General features: G+C 49.7%; 7 protein-coding genes across 7 annotated transcripts; 3 read left to right on the top strand and 4 right to left on the bottom strand.

The window, feature by feature from the left end:
- Positions 1 to 152: 152 nt before the first annotated feature.
- On the bottom strand, positions 153 to 3,218 carry DEU56DRAFT_852664 (uncharacterized protein). The gene is made up of 3 exons (XM_041355212.1): positions 3,134 to 3,218; positions 2,579 to 3,075; positions 153 to 2,528 (listed from the first exon to the last, which is right to left on the bottom strand). Exons 1-3 carry the CDS (start codon positions 3,196 to 3,198, stop codon positions 196 to 198), a joined length of 2,895 nt encoding a protein of 964 aa, XP_041211820.1. The 5' UTR covers positions 3,199 to 3,218; the 3' UTR covers positions 153 to 195.
- Positions 3,219 to 3,581: 363 nt separating this feature from the next.
- Positions 3,582 to 4,780, top strand: DEU56DRAFT_753473 (ribosomal protein L10-domain-containing protein; the record flags this gene model as incomplete). Its single annotated transcript, XM_041349719.1, has 4 exons — positions 3,582 to 3,648; positions 3,707 to 4,425; positions 4,569 to 4,703; positions 4,760 to 4,780. 4 exons carry the CDS (start codon positions 3,582 to 3,584, stop codon positions 4,778 to 4,780), a joined length of 942 nt encoding a protein of 313 aa, XP_041211819.1.
- Positions 4,781 to 5,137: 357 nt separating this feature from the next.
- DEU56DRAFT_131427 (glycosyltransferase family 20 protein) lies at positions 5,138 to 7,773 on the top strand. Its single transcript, XM_041344702.1, has 5 exons — positions 5,138 to 6,096; positions 6,145 to 6,352; positions 6,406 to 6,573; positions 6,629 to 6,856; positions 6,911 to 7,773. Exons 1-5 carry the CDS (start codon positions 5,429 to 5,431, stop codon positions 7,292 to 7,294), a joined length of 1,656 nt encoding a protein of 551 aa, XP_041211818.1. The 5' UTR covers positions 5,138 to 5,428; the 3' UTR covers positions 7,295 to 7,773.
- A 4,337-nt stretch (positions 7,774 to 12,110) lies between these two features.
- DEU56DRAFT_730809 (uncharacterized protein) lies at positions 12,111 to 16,369 on the top strand (the record flags this gene model as incomplete). The annotated part of the gene is made up of 10 exons (XM_041348190.1): positions 12,111 to 12,692; positions 12,747 to 12,881; positions 12,932 to 13,054; positions 13,113 to 13,440; positions 13,492 to 13,645; positions 13,697 to 13,776; positions 13,838 to 14,640; positions 14,687 to 15,686; positions 15,736 to 16,096; positions 16,147 to 16,369. The coding sequence occupies 10 exons, from the start codon at positions 12,111 to 12,113 to the stop codon at positions 16,367 to 16,369; spliced, it is 3,789 nt and encodes a 1,262-aa protein (XP_041211817.1).
- Positions 16,370 to 18,492: 2,123 nt separating this feature from the next.
- On the bottom strand, positions 18,493 to 19,217 carry DEU56DRAFT_131314 (uncharacterized protein). The gene is made up of 2 exons (XM_041344701.1): positions 18,996 to 19,217; positions 18,493 to 18,945 (listed from the first exon to the last, which is right to left on the bottom strand). Exons 1-2 carry the CDS (start codon positions 19,114 to 19,116, stop codon positions 18,665 to 18,667), a joined length of 402 nt encoding a protein of 133 aa, XP_041211816.1. The 5' UTR covers positions 19,117 to 19,217; the 3' UTR covers positions 18,493 to 18,664.
- Positions 19,204 to 20,243, bottom strand: DEU56DRAFT_852652 (uncharacterized protein). The gene is made up of 3 exons (XM_041355211.1): positions 20,026 to 20,243; positions 19,270 to 19,970; positions 19,204 to 19,210 (listed from the first exon to the last, which is right to left on the bottom strand). The coding sequence occupies exon 2, from the start codon at positions 19,783 to 19,785 to the stop codon at positions 19,495 to 19,497; it is 291 nt and encodes a 96-aa protein (XP_041211814.1). The 5' UTR covers positions 19,786 to 19,970; positions 20,026 to 20,243; the 3' UTR covers positions 19,204 to 19,210; positions 19,270 to 19,494.
- On the bottom strand, positions 19,807 to 20,116 carry DEU56DRAFT_730858 (uncharacterized protein; the record flags this gene model as incomplete). Its single annotated transcript, XM_041348195.1, has 2 exons — positions 19,807 to 19,970; positions 20,026 to 20,116. The coding sequence occupies 2 exons, from the start codon at positions 20,114 to 20,116 to the stop codon at positions 19,807 to 19,809; spliced, it is 255 nt and encodes an 84-aa protein (XP_041211815.1).
- Positions 20,244 to 21,009: the final 766 nt, after the last annotated feature.

Genomic DNA, 21,009 nt, shown 5'->3' with positions numbered 1-21,009 from the left:
AAGTGCGACAGACACTGCAAAATGAAATACAGCAAGCACAGCCACCATGATAGCACTGTGGACCCTTTTGTTTGATACGCCATTGAATGCCACATATAGTTGAAGTTACTGTGGTCACAACACGATATACCATACGATCAACAAAAGGTGGTCAAGTTTTCAGAAGTCCCTCTCGAAAGTGACGGGAAAAGTCTATTATGATCTATCATTATGAACATGCGTCGTAACATCCCTTTCGTTCGTACACTCTGCCTTCATCCAGCCTCTCAAACGTGCCGCTGACCGCCGCTCTCTCTGCAAGATAGCCTTCTGTTGCTCAATCTTCAAAATCTCTACCACCGTACGCGCAGCCTCCACATCATTCCGAAGATAAAATGCCTTGATAAACATCTTGAGCATTGGTTGCGCATGCTTCTCAAATGATATATATGGCGGAAGCTTCGAGAGCGCGAGAGTTCCACTGGTGCGTAGAGGCGGGGTGCTGAAAGGCGGATGGGAAGGTGAATGGGTCCCTGCAGGGTATCCACCACGGACCATGTGGTCGAACAGCGCGCGTAGGCGCTGATAATCGAACGCAGTCCTCCAAGCTATCAGCGCCTTTAGAATGATGTTGACAGTGATTCTGTCAGGTGCAAACTGCTGGCACCTCACGAGGGTGTCGAGGAGTCCGAGGAGCTTGCGGACACGTCTGCCGTTTCTCGGGACCGGACGTATGAGGACACCGTGCAAAAGCGTGTTACCTAGGATCGTTCGAGTTTTCTTGTCGACCTTGCTTGCAACACGACTGAAAGCAACCTTTGCGGCATGCGCTCGCCTATCGTAGATTAAACCTTGAAGAACTCTGTTGTATACTGGGCCACTGCTCATAGCGCTCTTGAATAAAGTACCCGCTGCCCAGAAATGGCCACCTCGAAACAAGGCAGTCGACTTGCGCCCTGGCACAAAAATATTCGTGGATAGGCGTCTACTGCCTGTCGCACCAAGGCGTGTCGTGATCATGTGGCGTAGGTTAACAGCATATCCCCCGCGTGCGTCGACTAAAATTTTCTGCATTTTCAACGCGCAACGAAATTGCTTGCGGCGCAAAAACAGGCGAACCAGCCGCAGCAAGAACGAGAATTGAAAGAAGGTCGAGTGGAATTTGATGACGTTAGCAATAATAGCCGCAGTCTGGAACCCACTGCCCCGCTTGCATAGCTCGGCTAGAAGAAGTTGAAGATGCCCACGGAAGTGAACGGGGGGAAGGGAGGTCGCGTAGAGTTTGCAGAGAGAAATGCCAAGGTCATCGAAAAGGTCAGTGTCGTGATGTTGATGCCTCATCTCCTTGAGGCAACGAGCAACACTGCTTAGAAGGCCTCCTACTTGTTCTCGAGAAAATCGATCGTCCTTGAGAAAACGTACAGCATGAGAAGGTGGGAGTGTCCTAGCCAAAGCATATGTGGTATCGACATCGATGTCGCGTCCACTCCGGACAGCAATGCTGTACAACATACGAGCGAGCTCGACGTCACGATGAACGAGGTCCTTGACAGCTGCTGACACGATAACACTGTGGAGCTGCACGTCAGTCGAGTAGGAACTCAACGTCTTCATGACCAATTCAGCTCTACACCCACGCACTTGCACCAAGGCAGCGAGATGCATCGCTGCCATTGCTGCCAATTGCGGCCCCTCCACGGTGTCTGAAGAATCGCCGGTCCAAAGTCCGAAGTTTGTGCTCGATTCCTGGCACGCTGCGAACAGCTTCAGATCCGCTACCGCACCAGAGAGGCGAAAGAGAGAAGTCGTAACAACACGTGAAACGAGGGTGGGGGGCGATTCATTGGACATGAGGTGCAACCAGGACTCATGAAGAGAACGTATCAACTCTTGAATACGTCCGCGGAGGGCACGATCATGAAGAAGAGCTGGACCCGCGGCTCGCGTAACCTCTTCAAGAATCGCAAGGGCAAACAGGGTCTTCCACATGGATGCACCTCCATCCAGAGGAAATTCGAGTGATGAAATGGAAATTCCGTTGCCGTTGCAGCTCTGCAGCAGAGAACACAGGAGTAGATTGCTTCGCCGATGGACTAGTGGAATGTTGGATGAAAAAGCCTCGTGCAGCAACTCCGTGATGGCTTTCACATGGGGGGAGGGGCTTGGTACGGGTAACGGAAATACTAAAAGTGCAGACGTGAAGGTGGTAGCATCAACAGGTACAGCATTGTGGGCTCCTGGAGTATCCCCACACGGCGACGGAAAACGAGTGACCCGAATTGAAATGGCTGATAGAATGGATTGTAAAAGTGTAGCGTCCGTGTTATGAACAATCCCCCACAACACTTTCAGCACTTTCGGATGAAGAAACAGATGAGTGAGAAGAATGGAGGACATCGCATCAACGGCCCACTGCTTGTGACGAGGGTCCGTGCTCGACAAAAGCGCTGTCAGATATGGAACATGAACATCTGGATCGAAGACGTGTTGAGAAAGGTGGATATATTGTTGTCGTACGCGGAACAGAGAGTGATTAAATGCGTGCATATCTGTTCAAAATTCGATTAGACTGAACTACTAACGAAATGAATTATCTTACAACCGGGCTGGCCATCTTTGGCGGGGGAAAAGCTCGCCAACTCAGCTCGCATCATCCAATATCTATCTGAATGTGCCAGTGTCATGCCCTTCTGCTGCTTAAATGATACAACCTCCTTCACAAATGGCCAGTAGTCACGAGTTACGGGACCATCTTTCACATAGGGAAGGAGTGAACTAGTATACAGACGTCTTCTTGATGGGTCGACAGACAAGGACCCAAAAAGACCAATCAACGCGCTAAGCATTCCTGAGTCGAGCTGCGACAACTGGCCCCGTGATTTTGCGGAGATATAAAATGAACGAATAGTATTGGGTGTCGGTCTCCTGGAAGTTTCTGGCACCACAGCAGGAGGCGTTAGAATTTCTCGGAGAGCACTTATGGCGCGAGTGCTATCGGACGGGCCAGACTCCTGACCACCACCTGGTGTCCCAAGAGATGGGTTGTGAGTTCCGGGGCTGCATTCTTGGACATGGGCGCTAGCATAAGACAGTAACCTAGAATTGAACGACGGTCAAAAGTCACGCGTTAAAAAAGTAAGATAAAACTAAAAACCTGATTCTCTGAGCACCGTCGACGCCGCCCAAAACTCGGACGGTCGACACACACCATCGCAACATTCCATGGCATGGACGAATTTGGAACACGTCGCGTTACACGTCACGTTACAAAATGAACATAGCGCTCGGAATAGCCCGACGGACTTTGAACTTTGTTGTTGAACTGCAAGGCATTTCCCGGTCTACCGAAACTTTAGCAGAAGCGCCGGAATACACATATTCACATTATCCTCATCCAGTCGGTCGCCTTGAAAAATCCATTGGCCCGCTGCTGGTGCGTAATGCTATATCAGAAAGTGTTGGTTTGGCTGACAAGCTCATGTAGAGGTCAATCGGGAGGCACTGATTTTCACATAAAAACAATCACACCTGTATATTCATGTGAGTAACATCAATTATCACCCTGTCTTGACACTTTAACGCGTGGTCTATCAGAAATCACAATGGGTGCTACTCGCGCGCAAAAGGAAGTTTACTTCACCAAACTAAAGGAGCTCATCTCCAAATATCGTGTGTTTCAATTTTTTTTTACTTGTCTAACAATCCTTGCTTAATGATAAGCCCGCAGCCTCCATCTTCATCGTCAATGTTGACAATGTTAGCTCCAACCAGATGCACCAGATCCGTGTTGCCCTCCGTGGCAAAGGTGTCGTCTTGATGGGCAAGAACACCATGGTTCGCCGTGCTCTCCGTACCATCCTCTCGGAGAACCCCCAATTCGAGCGTCTTCTTCCCCACGTCAGGGGTAACATCGGTTTCGTCTTCACCGATCAAGACCTCAAGGAAGTCAGGAGCATCATTGTTGCCAACAAGATTGCCGCCCCTGCTCGTGCCGGTGCTTATGCCCCCAAGGATGTCTTCGTCCCCGCCGGGAACACCGGTATGGAACCCGGAAAGACCTCCTTCTTCCAGGCCCTCGGTATCCCCACCAAGATCGCTCGTGGTACCATTGAAATTTCGACCGAGGTCCAGGTCGTTACCGCTGGTAGCCGTGTCGGTTCATCTGAGGCTACTCTCCTGAACATGTTGAACATCTCACCGTTCACGTATGGTATGACTGTCGTGCAAATTTTCGACTCTGGAAACGCGTTCGCTCCCGAAGTCCTCGATATCGACGAGAAGGTGCTCATTGACCGCTTCATGTCCGGTATCCAGACCATTGCTGCCATTTCATTGGCCCTCAACTACCCGACCATCGTCTCGGTCACGCACTCGCTTGTCAACTCGTACAAGAACCTTATTGCTGTGTGCTTGGCCACCGACTACATGTTCGAGGGTGCCCAGAAGGTCAGCTCAAATTCAATTCACGTAATATTGAGATGCTTCAAACATACACACTGAAAATGCTGACTTTAACGGATGCACAAATCTTGTTTCTGAATTTTTGTCGAGTTTATCACGCCAAGCAACTATGCTAACGTTTCATGCAGGCCAAGGAGTACTTGGAGAACCCTGACGCATTTGCTGCCGTTGCCGCACCTGCTGCCGCTGAGGCTGCACCCGCTGCTGCTGAGGCCGAGGCTGAGGAGAAGGCTGAGGAGAAGGAGGAGTCTGACGATGACATGGTAAGTTGCTCATGGTTCGCACAAATGGAAATTAGGGCTTACACGCTGGTCTGCAGGGTTTCGGTCTCTTCGACTAGATTACTCGTCGATATGTCATGTTATCTACCATCACACACATCATCTAATGCACATGCAGGCTGATAAGAACACTCACTCGTGCTGATCATGCGATCCCCAAAAATATATAAGCGAAAGGAACACTGCGAGGCGCCAATTCATGCTTCTACGTAGACCATACATATTTAGCTCTACGATAATCGTTCTTTCATCGCGACACGTTGATCGATGTGTGGGTTTCTCACTGGTGGCCCCGTTAGTACATCTAGAGTCAGGGACCGATGAATGGACTCAATGGAGTCCGATGGACCAAGCCTGGCCTAGTGGACTCTTGTGTGGCGATTCCCGTTGAAATTCCCATACGATGATGATGGTCATGACGCTGCAGAAAGTGGACTGCTAGGGTTAAGTAGGGCACCCAGCTAGAAGACAATAATCCATCCAACCGCCATCCAAGATCAGTCGACAAGGGCACTTCAGCCATCGATCTACACATTTTTCACAATAGGATTTCGATCACGCAAACGTTTGCCAGCCTTCTCGGCGTTCTCGCTAACCCATCCGCCATTTCGTCACACCATATCCGATAATCACCCGTATTCGGCCTCTCCTTCATGTTTTCGTAGAGATCTGCTCACTTATAACACTTATATAAATTTATTCGCTCCATGGCACCCTCTATCCTCCCAACCTCCGCCGAAAGCTTTGCAGATATGGAGGGCAAACACCTCATCGTTGTCGCTAACCGCCTTCCCATCACAATCACGAAAGATGCAGCAGGCGAATATCACTTCAAAATGTCTTCTGGAGGGCTTGTATCTGCCCTTTCCGGTTTCAAGAAGTCGTTGAGCTTCACCTGGATTGGTTGGCCCGGTTTCTACATCCCACCGAAAGACCGAGCTTATGTTGACAAGCGTCTCATGGAGGAGTACTCTTGTCAAGCTGTATATCTTGACGATGACGTCGCCGAGGGGCATTACAACGGCTTCTCCAATTCCATTCTGTGGCCACTATTCCATTACCATCCCGGAGAGATGAACTTCGATGAGGAGAATTGGCTCATGTACCGTCAAGCCAACTTCCGTTTTGCGGAAACAGTACGCTCGCAAATCACACCCGGCAGCATGGTATGGGTGCAGGATTATCACCTGATGCTCCTTCCTATGATACTACGCGGCCTCGTTGACGGCTCATCTGGAGGGGAATACCAGAAACGAGAGCTGACGAAGATTGCGGAGGGTATTGAAGAGGAAGTTAACATCTCTTCTGAAAGAATACCCGACGTCAAGATTGGGTTCTTTTTGCACACACCCTTCCCCAGCAGTGAAATTTACAGGTAAGTGGGCTCCCTTTATTGTTCGATCATCCGCTGACCCTGTGTCAGGATCCTCCCCGTTCGACGTGAAATTCTTTTGGGTATCCTCTTCTGCGACCTCATTGGCTTTCACACTTACGACTATGCTCGTCACTTTTTGTCTTCTTGCACGCGCATCCTTGGCTTGCCCACAATGCCAAATGGTGTTGAGTTTGAGGGTCGCTTAGCTCACGTTGGGACATTCCCTATTGGCATCGAACCCTCTTCATTCATCAAGGTATGTATCACGACGTAAAATTACATGCGACATTAAATTTAAACAACGTGCAGAACCTAGAGAAGGAATCCGTTAAATCTCGCATCGCTCAGCTGGAACAGCGTTTTAATGGAGTCAAAGTCATCGTTGGGGTTGATCGTCTCGATTACATCAAAGGTGTTCCCCAGAAACTCCACGCCCTCGAGCTCTTCTTAACGCAGCACCCTGAGTGGATCGGCAAAGTTAGTGTGGGAGTTTTTGTGAATGCCTGGTTGACTTATCCGCATCCATCGCTAGGTCGTGTTGGTCCAGCTCGCTGTGCCGTCTAGACAAGATGTCGAAGACTACCAAAACCTACGGTCAACGGTAAACGAACTTGTCGGTCGCATTAACGGACGTTTTGGTACAGTCGAATTCATGCCGATACACTTCATGCACAAGAGTCTAGCCTTCGACGAGCTGTGTGCCCTTTACGCAATTAGTGATGTTTGTTTGGTGACCAGTACGAGAGATGGAATGAATCTGGTAAATCTTCAGTTCTTCACCTGCGGGGTGATGTTTTGACGTCATTCACATCAGGTCTCGTACGAGTATATTGCTTGCCAGCAGGCTCGTCAGGGTGCAATGATCCTCTCCGAATTCGCCGGAGCCGCGCAGAGTCTCAACGGATCAATCGTCGTGAACCCGTGGGATCCTCAACAAGTCGCAGACGCGATTCACGAAGCTGTCACGATGGATACAGAGACGCGTGCTGAGAACCACCGCAAGCTCTTCAAATACGTCAACAAATACTCCGCGGCCTTCTGGGGAACGAGTTTCATCAAGGAAATGAGCAAGCTGAAACAGGATGATGTGGACAAGGAGGGTCAAGCCGAATTGACGCCGAAGAACGATGAAGGCGCAGGCAGCGAGCTCGTTGGTGGACAAGTGCCTACGCCGCAGGTGGTGAGCCCAGGTGCATAAACATCTGGGAAGGCAAGTAACTTCTCTTTAGGCTCTGGGTCGGATAATTGCGTTGCATACTTGGCGCTCGACTTGGGGTGCCGTTCGTTGGCTCTTCCATATGATTATTCCATATCTTGAATGGTTTTCTAGAACATAGATGGGGTCTCACTTTACTTGACGATGGAGAATAAAGTAGTACATAGTGGCATGCGGTGAACACGTTTCTGGGATGCAAGCCCGCTACCACTCGTTTAATTCATGAACGCTTATACGAGAATCCGTTCTGTAAGCGCAAAACGACCCAGCTGATGACGGAATATCAGGGGTGGGCGCCCCAGGCGCTGGTACGTCAAGTTTCTCTGTAGACCTTCTAGAGAAGTGTAAAAGTTGCTCACCGTTCCTTCGAGAAATGAAATAGGACCGTCATAGGCCCTCAACCAGTTACTTTTTTTAGCACGAGCGGCTCAGGGTTTCTTTTCGACGTTCGCTGGAAGCTGAATTCTTCCCGAGCATCATCTCCAAGAGCTTCCTTTGACAAACGCCCTTTGACACCAAACAGGGCGCAGTACCTGTCAGAGGTATTAACACCCTTATTCTCAGCGGGTGACTCACGATCGTAGTGTGATTATTGTGAAGTTGCATAACAGTTCTAATTTACAGTCATGCGAAGGGCTTCATTGTCAATGGGCATGAATTCGAATGCAGCCCAATACAAAGGGTGTCGAGAGGCGTCGAGTCAGCTGAGCTGAACGCGATTCCATACCCTGGGCTTCTCTGCATCCGTAAAACAAGGTTTGAACTCAAGCAGTGTTTTATTGAGTCTCCATGAAACGCACAACAAAGCTCCGGTTTTGTCACCGGACGTTTTCCATTGTCTTGTCGGCGCAACGCACAAGGACGAGTCATCTGCCTCGATCGAATTGCTTGGGATTCGAAATTCAACCCTCCAGCGCAGCTTCGCTGTTAGAAAGGCCCAATTTACAAACCAGTCCCGTGGTAAGGGAGTTACTCACGTCGGTAGATCTAGGGGCCTGTATAGTAACATCCTGGGTAAGTCCGGCGAGCCCCATGAATAGGCAGCCCTCGCGGTTGTCAAAGGCTATGCATTTCTGGCAAAACCAAAACACACGCCCAACACCGTTAGGAAACTGAAGGCCGGGTTCCACCCTTGACTGTCAGTAGTAGTAGTAGTAGTGGTAGTAGTCATAATCCTCACGTGAAATATTTACCGAGATTGAGGTTCAGTTGGATCAGATCGATAATTTTTTGTCTCAAGGGATCTGTCGGCACAGCAAGTGATATCAAGGGTTCCTTCTTCAGCGGAGAAAAAGTATAGAATGGGTTTCCTTGGGCGCCCAGATCCACGGGCTCCGTCTATATGTGACCTCATATCCGCGCGCGTCGACCAAGAGTTGTTTTTGCATACCACGCCATGTGCGAGCCACAACGTAGAGGTACCATCGAGCACCGATTACAACACGATGAAACCGCCATCACAATTTCAAACGGCAGGTCCTGATCCATTAAGTTCGTGTGTGAGGGATGTGGTCTGGTTGACGCGCCTCCCATCGCACGCGCTTGAGAATCGGCAACCATACGAAACAGGAACCAAGCGGCAGACGTGTGCATTCCGAATCCTGTGCAGGTTAATGTAAACAGTTGGTCTGGCGTCCCTGCGCTAGACCATTTTTGCAAGGACACTGGCAGGCATTGCGTCCTCATGTCCGCTCTTGGTCGGTTGGGTGATCCCACCGACACCAGTCCAGTACCGACACCGACTTCGATCAACATTGCCGTACAGGGGAGTTCGCGTGCCAGCGGAGGACAGCCAAATATGAAGGATTCGCAATTTCGTATCCCGATTCCCTTGATGTGCGGCACGAAAGGGCACGAACGACAATGTTTGAATCATTCACATGCGCAGCGTGACTGCGCAATGCCCAAAATTATCAGATATCCCCGACGGTGTGATTTGCCATCAGCCAGAGTCAGTCAGCCAAGCCATTGGCGGGCCATGTGCCAACAGTGCCATGCTGTGAATTCGATTTCAATCAGCGATGCATGCCCCAACAAGATAAATGGCAACGTTCCTCAGGCTGCCAGCTAAATTCCGAACGATGAATCTATTTTACGCTATCGTGAGGGCTGGAACCTGTGCTGGAATTTGGAAAAATCAGATTTTCTGTTTTACAATCATGATGTTGGCTTGGTCGATAACGACAAGCCAGGTAAACCCTTGGCTTACAGGCATGCCGCATGCGTCATACATGATATTAGGTGGTGACGTGACATCGTGCCTGCCAACCGCGGTTCTTCATGGTTGGTAACTTCGTTTCTCGAAGCCATTTGAGGGATAAAAGGCATGATATGACTGGCGCACACCAGTTAATAACGCACTTCGGTACGATGCCTTGATAGCAAGTCGAGCCAGCGAAGTTGAATATTTAGAGCGGCTTCCAGAGGTGGTTCCAAACCTCAAACGTATGTTCCAATGGAAAAGACATGCATTGAGGCTGTACGAGTTTACGACTACGGAATCTGCCATTTTGGGACGATGGACGGCTGGCAGAATTTGCAAATAAGTTAGCTAAGTTTCGGACTTTTTACTATATCCGGCAAGGGATCTTGCCTCTAAATTTCCAGAACGTTTGGTTCCGACCCCCGACCGAGACTACGCCGCAGTTTAGCCAAGAGTTGAAAATTCATAAGACTATGGATCGTAAGTAAGTGGGTGTAGTGTCGGGTGTCATGCCGCGCACAGCGGGTGGGGATTGCAAGCGCAGCGTTTGATAGAACCCCGCATACACTAACTTAGTTCAAGTCCCCAAACGTCATGCTTGGCAGCAAAAACGCCACTCATGAGTTAGGTGCGGCGGCGGCGAACTACATGCAATAGAACTCGAGTCAGGTCATAGATCAGATCCCCGGCGCTGGATCAATTCATTCCATCTCCATCTTGTCTGCCATCCCTGCGGTTGAGGGTGCCGTTCGCGATCGGGCGCAGAGGAATGGAATGGAACGTATCTTGCTAGACGGACAAGGGGAGTCTGTATGGGGTCGCCTGAATGGGCGGAGAATATGATATGTTCGGCTCGCGTTTCCGGTGTTTCGAGATTTTCTATGCGCGGAAAGCGGGCTTTGTGGTCATCGTGGCAATGGCTCCGCCTAATATGATAAGGAGGATATCGTGCGGGCTGTGTCACTTGGTATTGATGTGTTAGCGCGCGGCAGTACTTGGTCAAGCGTGATCGGGTGGTTAAGACGATCCTTTAGCTCTCTCCACAACGTTGGGCGCTTGTTGTGGTGAAAGTCAAACGCACGCGTCTGGGGGCCTTGCTGATATAAGAATAGAATATTAGTAAAGTTTTCGGGTAGGAGGATTCCTGAAATGAAGACCGCGATGAATCAACGAGGACTGCAGCATGTAGTTGAGGTGGCCACAAGACACGCTGTCGGTATGCCGAAGGAAGCAAAGGGGTTACTTTCCGTTAATGCATGGCAGGAACGCTTATCAGATTGTCCGAATGAGGAGTGGATGAATATTTAATATTTACGAGTGGTAGGATGGAGCGGGCAAAGACTTGGCGAGTTTGGCTGTTGGAATTCTCAGTAGAAAAATGACGGAGGTTAATGAGTTGGTGGGAGAGAAGGAAGACTTCCATTGTCCCCCCCTGATGATACTAGTAAGCGCCAAGGAGATGATCATATCTGGGGAACGAGCACATTGGTTATGCATGTTCGAAAGAAGGTGAGAATCTGGAGTGCATTGGCGGTGGGGTTTGATGGACTCGTGATAGATATTGAGAGTAAAAAAGACGTCAGTCGAGATGTGACGTTGTTGTCCTCGGAAAGCAAGAGTTGAGATTGGCGTGAGATGGGTGGTGTGCTAAATGATAATCGAAAGCATGGTAGCCTTGCAGCATGAGCAGTATCCTTGATAGTCGCCGGATGGCTAGCAGACCGGGACCGGTTCACGACGGGTACGGGGACCAAGTGACTGCTGCCATTGACCAAGAAAGGAGATGATTTGCGAAACATCGACGTATTACTGAAAAGGAAATTGATATTAGGTCTCCTTGAACATACCACACGCACACCGTGACCTGGCCAGTCTGATCACTGGACGGTGTACGCGGTATTCTTGGTGAAAAGGCAGTACCCACATGAAGTGAAGTGAGGCCAGCCTCCTTTGTAAGTTCGTACCTTACTAGATCGGAAATTCTACATAGAAACTTCCACTGCACCCAACACAGCCTTTAATGTCACGTTCATTTATAAATTCACTGTTCGTTTCCTCAGTTGGAACTTTTTCCCTTCTACCGTTTTCAAGGGTCTCATGGCAGAAGGGAGCATTCCGGAAATCGTCACCACTGACTTATCATCGAATCAAACAGTGATTCCAATACTCCCTTCACCCTCTACAAATGCCCCCCAACCAGATTCAACTTTCTTGTCCCCTCACCCTAGGTTAAACCGTCGAATCTCCCTAGACTCTCGCTCCCATTCCCCATCCCCAACCGTCGTCTCATCAACCGACGGCGCTTCTTTAGTTGCTCCTCCCTCACCCACATTATCGACTCAGTCTTCAGTCCATTTCGCCACTTCTCTGTCCTTGAGGGATAATAAACCAGACGAGCGTAACGGTTATTCTTCCTTGCATCTTCTCAGTACTCCGATGGACAAAGTATCCATTCATCAACGGAAGCCTAGTAACGCGACTTTCGCTAGTTCACATGAGGGGCACAGCAGCCTTGACGAAACAGAACCAGACCATGGCGGCGGCGATTATGGCATGGTTCACCTTCATCCTGTTAGATCGGATCCCGCTAGCACAATGCCTTCTCCTACCCACACCCACGTAGACACCGCCTCAGTGCTTTCCAGGTCCCAACCCGCTAAATCCGATATTTCGGTTGAAAACATCGTTACAACCACCCCAACACCAAATGGCAATGGTCACACTGACCCCTCTGACAGCCATAAATCAGTTCAAACCAACGGCGACGTCTCTAAGATCGAACTCGTCCAGGATGATTTGGCCGACCCCCGTCCATTCAAATACAGACCAGTCGAGTTGGCCAGTCTTCTCGACCCGAAGGATCTCGACGCTCTCGAGGCGCTTGGGGGTATCGACGGCCTTCTTGACGGCCTCGGAACTGACCCTGTCCGGGGTTTAACGGTAGACGGTTCTGCAAACAGTAGACCAGGTGCTGGGGTAGGCGCTTCCCAAAGACACGACCGGCAGCCTTTGTCCGTTGCTGCACCGCACGATCACGTCGACGGTGATATCGCCGGCGACCCTTATACGGCGTCAATGCAAGAACGGCAGCGCGTGTTTGGAGAGAATGTTCTTCCACAGCGAGCGAGTAAAAGTCTACTGGCTCTCATGTGGCTTGCCCTGAAAGATAAAGTTCTTGTGCGTATCTACTATATCCGTCAAACTCAATCTTCATTCCCTTTGTGTTTCAAGGTTTTGTTGTCTATTGCAGCGGTTGTTTCTCTCGCGCTTGGCTTGTTTCAAGATTTTGGCACGCCACAGCCTGCAGGTGAACCTCCAGTCGATTGGGTGGAAGGTGTTGCGATTATGATCGCCGTCCTGATTGTCGTAAGTTAGTTGTACCTCATTTCATCCAACTCTCAATTTGTTTTCTTCAGGTCGTCGTTGGCTCGATAAATGACTGGCAAAAAGAACGGCAATTCAAGGTCCTCAACGAGAAAAAGGAAGAACGTGGGGTCAAGGTCATTCGCAACGGCGTCGAACGTCTCATTGATGTGAAAGTAAAATTGTTTTCATTCAAATTGAATATCGTCTCATCATTTTATCCTGTGCGCACAGGAAGTCGTAGTCGGCGACGTAGCATTATTAGAACCCGGGGAAATTGTCCCCTGCGACGGCATCTTCTTATCCGGGCACAATGTCAAGTGTGACGAATCAGCGGCAACTGGCGAGTCGGATGCTATTAAAAAGGCGTCCTATGCAGATTGTCTGGCGCTGAAGCAGGCACTGAACGGTGTGCGCGCTGAAGGCGGCGCCCTCGGAGGAGAGCATGTATCTGCGCACACTGACTGTTTTGTCGTCAGTGGTAGCAAGGTTTTGGAAGGCGTCGGTAGCTATGTCGTCGTCGCAGTTGGCACGAAGAGCTTTAACGGCAGGATCATGATGGGTGCGCATTTCTCTTTACTCCTCAACACCCTGTTAACGCCAATTTCATTAGCTCTCAGGACGGACGCGGAGAACACCCCGCTTCAATTGAAGCTCAACGTCCTGGCGGAATTAATCGCGAAGATTGGAAGCATTGCCGGCATCGTTCTCTTCTCCGCTCTGATGATCAGATTCATTGTGCAACTCGTTACAGGAGAGCCTGCCAGGTACGGGCTTCTGTTATGACACTCGCTCTTTTTTTAACTTGCACGTTGCAGGACTCCTGATCAGAATGGCATGGCCTTCGTTCAGATTCTCATTATCTCGGTCACCTTGGTTGTAGTCGCCGTTCCAGAAGGTGAAGGCTCTACTCTTTTACGTCAGATGTGCTACTCCTTAACGAGAATGTTTATAATTAGGACTGCCGTTGGCTGTGACGCTGGCTTTAGCCTTCGCCACTAAGAGGATGACCAAAGAAAACCTTCTTGTGCGCGTCTTGGGCTCTTGCGAGACTATGGCCAACTCCTCCGTTATCTGCACTGACAAGACTGGTACCCTAACTCGCAATGTCATGTCCGTCGTCGCAGGCTCTATCGGTATCCACGCCAAATTCGTTCGCAAACTCGAGGACAACCAGGCCCGCACGAACGCGAATAGAAGGAGTACTGATTCGAATGTTCCAAGTGATGACTTTAGCATCGATCAATCTACGCTTAACACCGTTCTCAGCCGACCGCTTCTTGATTTGTTCAATGAGGCCATTGCTGTGAACTCTACTGCTTTCGAAGACGAGGAGAAGGAGACTGGAGAGCGCGTGTTTGTGGGAAGCAAGACGGAGACAGCGCTTTTGAACTTTGCAAAAGAGCTCGGATGGCGGGATTACAAGGAGACGAGAGATGCGGCGGAAATTGTTCAGATGATACCATTCTCTAGCGATCGCAAAGCTATGGGCGTCGTCGTCAAGCTCAAGCAGGGCTATCGGTTCTACGTCAAGGGTGCTAGCGAGATACTCACAAAGCTGTGCACCAGACATGTCGTCGTGCACCAGCAAGGAGGCACCTCCACCGGTGTTCAGACGGCAGAGATTGATGGCTTCTCCGAGGAGAACATCACGAGGACTATCATTTTCTACGCGAATCAGACTCTGCGGACTATCGGCTTGTGCTACAGGGACTTTCCGACTTGGCCACCACCTGGGATTCAAGTCTCTGCTATAGACGAAGTAGGTATACTTGCAGTCACATTTCGTCATACTGACCTGGTTCTAGGTGCCATACGACGTCATCGCCAAAGACCTGACGTTGATCGGAATCGTTGGAATCGAAGATCCACTCAGGGATGGTGTTCGAGAAGCGGTCTCTGATTGCCACAAAGCTGGTGTCGCTGTGAAGATGTGCACGGGTGACAATGTGCTGACGGCGCGTTCGATCGCCACGCAGTGTGGTATATACACGGCTGGTGGTATCATCATGGAAGGACCCGTTTTCCGTCTGCTTGACGAATCGCAGATGCTCGAGATCGTTCCACGGCTTCAGGTTCTCGCCCGTTCATCGCCTGAAGACAAGAAGATCCTGGTCGAGAAGCTTCGTGCGCTTGGGGAGATCGTTGCCGTTACTGGAGATGGGACGAATGACGGACCCGCTCTCAAGACGGCGCACGTTGGATTTTCCATGGGCATAGCAGGGACTGAAGTTGCCAAAGAGGCGTCCGACATCATTCTGATGGACGACAACTTTTCTTCCATCGTCAAGGCGATCATGTGGGGCCGTTGCGTTAATGACGCAGTCAGGAAATTCCTTCAGTTCCAGATCTCCACCAACGTGACTGCCGTGGTGATCACTTTCGTAACCGCTGTCGCTTCTAATTCTGAAACGTCGGCTCTGTCGGCTGTTCAGCTGCTGTGGATCAACATTATCATGGACACGTTCGCTGCACTCGCGCTCGCTACGGATCCTGCGTCGCCGGCGCTACTGGACCGAAAGCCTGATAAGCAGACGGCGCCGCTTTTCACGGTGGATATGTACAAGCAGATTTTATTGCAGTCTGTCTATCAGATCACCGTCATCCTGCTTTTCCACTTCCTTGGCGTCCAGATACTGGGCCTTGCGAACACGTCCGGGAATGCCACCATTGTGCAGACGCTTGTCTTCAATGCGTTCGTTTTTGCTCAGATATTCAACTCGGTGAACTCGCGCAGGCTGGATAGGAAGCTGAACATCTTTGAAGGCATGCTCAACAATTGGTACTTCATGGTCATCACCCTTATCGGTGAGTCGAGTAACGTCGCGTCTGAACTGCCCTCACGACTGGTTTGCAGAAATTACTGTACAAGTCGTCATCGTGTTCATCGGTGGGACCGCATTCCAGGTGACGCGTATTGGAGGTCGTGAATGGGGTATCTCGCTCGCTCTTGGCATCGTATCCATCCCACTTGGCGCGCTCATCCGCTTGCTACCCAACGGACCATTTGAACGGCTCTTCATTATAATGCGCTTACTGCCAAAGCCCGAAGGCGGTCTTCCCAAAGTTCGCCCAGACGTTGAATGGAACTCTGCGATCGAGCTTGTACGTGATAACCTCGCCACGTTCGCTAACCTACGGGGCGGGCGACTTCGCTCGTCTTCGTTTGTTGTGAAGAGCCGTCAGGCTAGATTACATGATGATAAACGGGTTCCGCTGTGCGTGTCTGCGTTTTTTTGGGCGAGATGGTATCCTTAATTTTTTCTAGCCCTTCGTTGATGACCATGGTTCCGACGCTTATTGCATCTTCTATTGGAGCTGGCTGGGCACCTCAGTCGCGCGGCACTCTATCGGACCCTGCTCGTTACGATCCCTCAAAGTCTTCTGCTGCTCTCTGGGAAGGCAGGCTTCAGATTCACCCCGATACCAAGCCAGATGATGCGGTCTATCGCACAAAATGGGGTAAAGGGAACCGTCCGTCCGCGGTATAGTTTTGTTAGGCGTTGTTTGTTTCCCTTGCATGGACTAAATGGAGGATCCCGCCTCTTGGAGGGGGGGAGGTCTTGCCATGTGGCGCCACTATCCATTATTTCAATATCTATATCAGACGACCCAAACCACAGTCATTATCGCGCAGACTGCTAGCGGAATGCCGTCGTAATCGCACCTATTCGAATCCGCTGGTCGATCATTCTGATGGAAGGAGCCACCTGGTGACTGGATCACGGCCATTGCCACGACCTAGACGCGTGGAGCATGTCGCTCCACCCATCCCTATCATATATGCTATGATAATCTACCCCTGCCTTTCACGTTCTCGCTCCCACACAAACCAAACATGCCCATGACATGCCCCAAGTGTTTTTACGCATTTCTTCTTGTTCCACGCGTTTACCAGCCAAATAATGTTACGGTATCCCTTCAACCTACCCCTTTCATGACGTCTTAAATCCGTGCATTATTAACTTATATGATTCAACACCACAAGCAATATTCACGCGCATTTTGAAACAGCCGGTGCATCACGAACGTCTGAACCATAGATTGGCCACCCACTCCACTACACGCATACATATCTTCGTCGTTACTGTATCCATACACTTATTCATTCTTATCATAGCACACCCGTCCTTTTGCCGATATATAACTATCACACAAATGATATATTTTTTCCCGAATGTCATAATAACCTAATCTCGTGTTCAAACCAAAAGAGGTGGTTGATGTTCTGATTGTCAGAGCTAGAAGTCCCATAACAAGTTGCAGGGAAATTCGTGTTCCCCCTGATGCCACAGGACTTGTTTGATCTCGGCGCCCCGTGCTGAATGGGGGAAAAGTGAACATGCGGTCACTGATCTAGTTACATGCACAGCATCAGTCCACCGAACGCCGGATGGTACAATCGGTAATGGTGCCGGGTTGCGTGAGGATGAAGTCTGGTGACCCATATGGCGCTTGCGTGACTAGCCAGACCAGTGCTTGTTGGACGTCAGAGGACGTCAGTCAGATGGGGGCGTAACGTAATGTGCTAACGTTCAGAATGCGCCTGTGCACCTGTTGCCAAGTAGAATAAAATCAGCTGATCCATTTTAGCATGATGGAATCGTTTGGAAATTCCGTAGAGAACATGACACACGCCGGCGTGCTTGGGATTGTGATACCTGAGAATGGTTGAACGTTTAGGCCCTAGCTTGAGTAGTGGCGGACTGCGGTCTGACAAGATAGGTTAGTTGGTGGATCTGCTGGGAGCGATGAGGCGTGTCTTATTATAATTGTATCAAAGAAACTGACAGTGATAAGTGTCGGGTCCAAGACCAAGCGTTCGTATTCCCAGGGACCCTACACTCGGAAGATGTGACAATGGCGCAGAACGCAAATGTTTTTTTGTGAGAGGGGGCGTAACTGTGAAGAAAAATGTAATGTTAGTGTGTAGTGACAACGGATCCTGTGTTCATTGAAAATCAGGTACGTGCAGCGTTTGTCTGACGCTATCGCGCTGGAACAAAACGCCGTTTTGGGCGCGTGCTCGTGAAAGCCTGTCGTTGTAGCATAATAGAGGTCATGCTATTACCACGCGGTTGACTTGAGCACCAGACGTACGCTGCGTCGATCGAGCATCCAGGCCGTCTCCTAGTGCTTGGCCCACAGAGCTAGACCAAGTAGACGGGATCAAAAACGTTGGTAGAGCTGTGTAAATTGCATATGGTCCTTGATCACGTATGAGCAAGACTAAAGTCCAACCTGGCAGTCCTCAGCTAGCGAACTGCAAAGTAATGTGAGCCCATATATTAGGGAAAGGATCCGAGAAGTCGATCGGCGGCAGCCTGCGTCGTGGTTTCTGATCAAGAAGCACTACTGAAGCCCGAGGGTAGCTGGATCCACCCCGAGGTAATGCAAATAGCCAAGGTTGGCACGACGTAGTACGACTGCCGCGGTCGAGAAGCGAATAACCCTATTGGTTAATGGTGGTGGTACAAACTTGAGCTTGAAGTTCCATTGCCCAATATATAAGCACAACATACCACAACGAAGATCTTCTTGCTTAAAATTTTAAAAGCTTAACCGGACTCACTTAACCAGGGGTTGACTTGTTCAATGCATACTCTCCCCTGAATAACTTATTGCAGAGCCGCTCGATTTTTATATAGACGAGTAGCCGTTAGTGTCAATAATCTTTAATGTCCCAACGTGCAGAATCAGAAACCTTGAAAATGGCGGGTTGTCCGTCGTCGTGCCAACACTATAGTTCTCACTTCTCTGAAGCCCTGGTTAGGTCTACTCAGTACTCAGCGCTCATATCCAATGTCCCCTCCATCATCGCCCCAGAGGCAGTAAGACAGTCTATGCTGGATCACAATGAACTGCTGAGGTATCAGGTAGCGCGCGGTCATACGGACTGCACCAACGAAAAAGAATCCGCCTTTCCAGTCTCCCCACAATAAACCAGGAATGACCATTGGAAGCAAGTACCCGAAAATGGTCAGGATGACGAAGTACCATCGGTGTTGCCACTGTACGAGAGGGTCCTTGTACAAGTCAGAGACATCAGCTGGCCCTGGTTTCAAGTCTGACTCAAAAAGATTTGCCGCTGCAGTGATACAAGCATGATCAACATACTTGATTGCATGGCGGTCGAACGACCCCTTGTTTCGTGTGTACCAATCGTCCATGGGATCCTCCCTCTCCAGGTGAGTAACGATGAGCGCAACTGGTATCTTCTCCTCGAAGAAAAATTCATAGAATAGCCTGTAGTTGTTAACGAGCGTTTGTAGTGCTATGCTGTCCGCCTTGGACAGTGATGAGCATAAAGGTAAAAAGTGACACGACGATTGCTGTGTGCCCTGCAAGTAAGGACGGTGCTAAGACGGACGCAAATAATGACTGAACGTACAAAATGAGCTTCTCCCAGGGCTCAAGCACAGATATTCCAAAGGTTGTCTGTCTTGAGCACGATTTTGTAACGCCATACGTGCTTGCGGAAGAAATAAGTGCGGAAGCTGGGCGTGTCCGGGAGGACGGGCATGTGTGCCATGCTGAGGCTACAACGGATTAGTGCGATAAAGACTGCCCGCGCGTTTTTGGTTTGTAACATGGCAGGGGAGTATATTTCTATATGCTAGTACAAGGCTAGGAAGAGAAGAATACCTTTGCAATTCAATAACTCGCATTGGGCCCGTACAGTCACGTGTCCACCGTCATAAGAATGCGCACCAAGAATCGGGTCTAGTGTTGGTCCGGCAGCAAAAGTTTGATGTATGAGCATACAAAGGTATACGTAAGCGAGTGAGGGATATGGGAGAGATGAATCCAGATAGATAGCATAAGAGAGATCTAAGAAAAGAATGCAGATATGTGGGTAGGTAAGCATAATAACGAATGAAACACCTGGGCGCTCACCTCTAGTCATGCGTGTACGATTAGGCCCACATTATAGCTCTTTCAGTCCTGGAGTCTCTACCCATGAGCGAAACACGTCTCCTTCCTGGCCCCAGAGGTAATATATGGCGCGTCGTTGCATGACCATGACGTGCTGCGGCAAGTATTGGAATAGTCCAATCATCACCAACATCGTCAAAAGCGAGAATATGATCACTATGAACGGTCAGCGAAACCATTTCATGACGATTCATGAAGAGATGAGACTCACAACAGAGAAATTTCTCCCAAGGCTCAAGCATAGACAGTGCTAATGTCGACTCGAACTTGACTCTTTGCCTCCATAAGTAGTCCTTGACCATGACGAAAAATAGTTCAGAAGAGATTATAGTTGGGGAGCAGATAGATAATGGCAGAAAGTGGTCTCTCGTTCTTGACGAAAGAAAACGAGTGGTCAAGGTATGATTCGCCTCCAGTTAGCCTAATTGTGTTGCCCAAGAGCGGCGGAAATCGAAATTAGTGATTTCTTGACACGTGACGCACAACAGTCCCACCATCATACTACAGCTGATACGTGTCGCCGTCAGGTTCAAACCACGTCAATGCATAGCACGACCCCCGGGCGTCGCACGTTTGTCAGGTGTTGCACTATGTCGTGGGCTACATTTCTCCGAGAACGTGTAACTAGCAGCCAGCTAGGTTGAAGGCGAAAACGAGACAAGAAATTCGAGCACGACCGGTATGTTATATTGCAGTGATCGCGAGCATGGGCCACCCTCACTGGCACCTAATAAATTTGGAAATGTAGTAGAATCAAATGACTCTCGTTGCAAGCACCGTAGCAGGAACTGTCATTCTACACGGAGACCGGCCCTGTGACAGCAACGCAAACGTTTATTCAAATTGCTGTTTGCAACAAATGTTGACCCAACAAGCACAGCACCTAGTTGGGTTTCTCCGGCTGGACCCCCGTATCGTATGCTGTAAAGTGAGTATTTCGTTATCAAGTATGTCGACAAGCTTGCAGTTTCTTGTGTGATTTAAGCGATGCTGTTGGCAGGTCAATATGCCTAGCACACGGAGCATGACCATCTACTGGCATATCCCTATTCGCTCGTCCCCCTGGATCGGCGCGAGGCTCCGTTAACTCGAAGTATGCAAAGAAATGTTTTTTGTACATATACTTTTTTATTACATAAGAAGATGCCGGATATCACCGCGGACTTGCCGCGGTCCGCTCGGGATCTGCAGGTAT

The sequence above is a fragment of the Suillus clintonianus genome (assembly GCF_016758775.1).
Source record: "Suillus clintonianus strain FC179 chromosome Unknown DEU56scaffold_14, whole genome shotgun sequence".
In the NCBI taxonomy this organism is placed as follows: Eukaryota; Fungi; Basidiomycota; class Agaricomycetes; order Boletales; family Suillaceae; genus Suillus; species Suillus clintonianus.
Note: the sequence above shows the minus strand (reverse complement) of the source record. Positions and strands in the feature narration are given on the sequence as shown.

Coding starts and splice junctions, on each gene's coding strand:
- DEU56DRAFT_852652 (XM_041355211.1), bottom strand. CDS start 19,785: ATGACTAGAGGTGAGCGCCCAGGTGTTTCATTCGTTATTATGCTTACC.
- DEU56DRAFT_852664 (XM_041355212.1), bottom strand. CDS start 3,198: ATGTTGCGATGGTGTGTGTCGACCGTCCGAGTTTTGGGCGGCGTCGAC. Junction 3,076..3,133: donor GACGGTGCTCAGAGAATCAG/GTTTTTAGTTTT, acceptor GTTCAATTCTAG/GTTACTGTCTTATGCTAGCG. Junction 2,529..2,578: donor CAAAGATGGCCAGCCCGGTT/GTAAGATAATTC, acceptor AATTTTGAACAG/ATATGCACGCATTTAATCAC.
- DEU56DRAFT_131427 (XM_041344702.1), top strand. CDS start 5,429: ATGGCACCCTCTATCCTCCCAACCTCCGCCGAAAGCTTTGCAGATATG. Junction 6,353..6,405: donor AACCCTCTTCATTCATCAAG/GTATGTATCACG, acceptor AACAACGTGCAG/AACCTAGAGAAGGAATCCGT. Junction 6,857..6,910: donor CGAGAGATGGAATGAATCTG/GTAAATCTTCAG, acceptor CATTCACATCAG/GTCTCGTACGAGTATATTGC.
- DEU56DRAFT_131314 (XM_041344701.1), bottom strand. CDS start 19,116: ATGAATTTTTCTTCGAGGAGAAGATACCAGTTGCGCTCATCGTTACTC. Junction 18,946..18,995: donor TTCGACCGCCATGCAATCAA/GTATGTTGATCA, acceptor TTTTTGAGTCAG/ACTTGAAACCAGGGCCAGCT.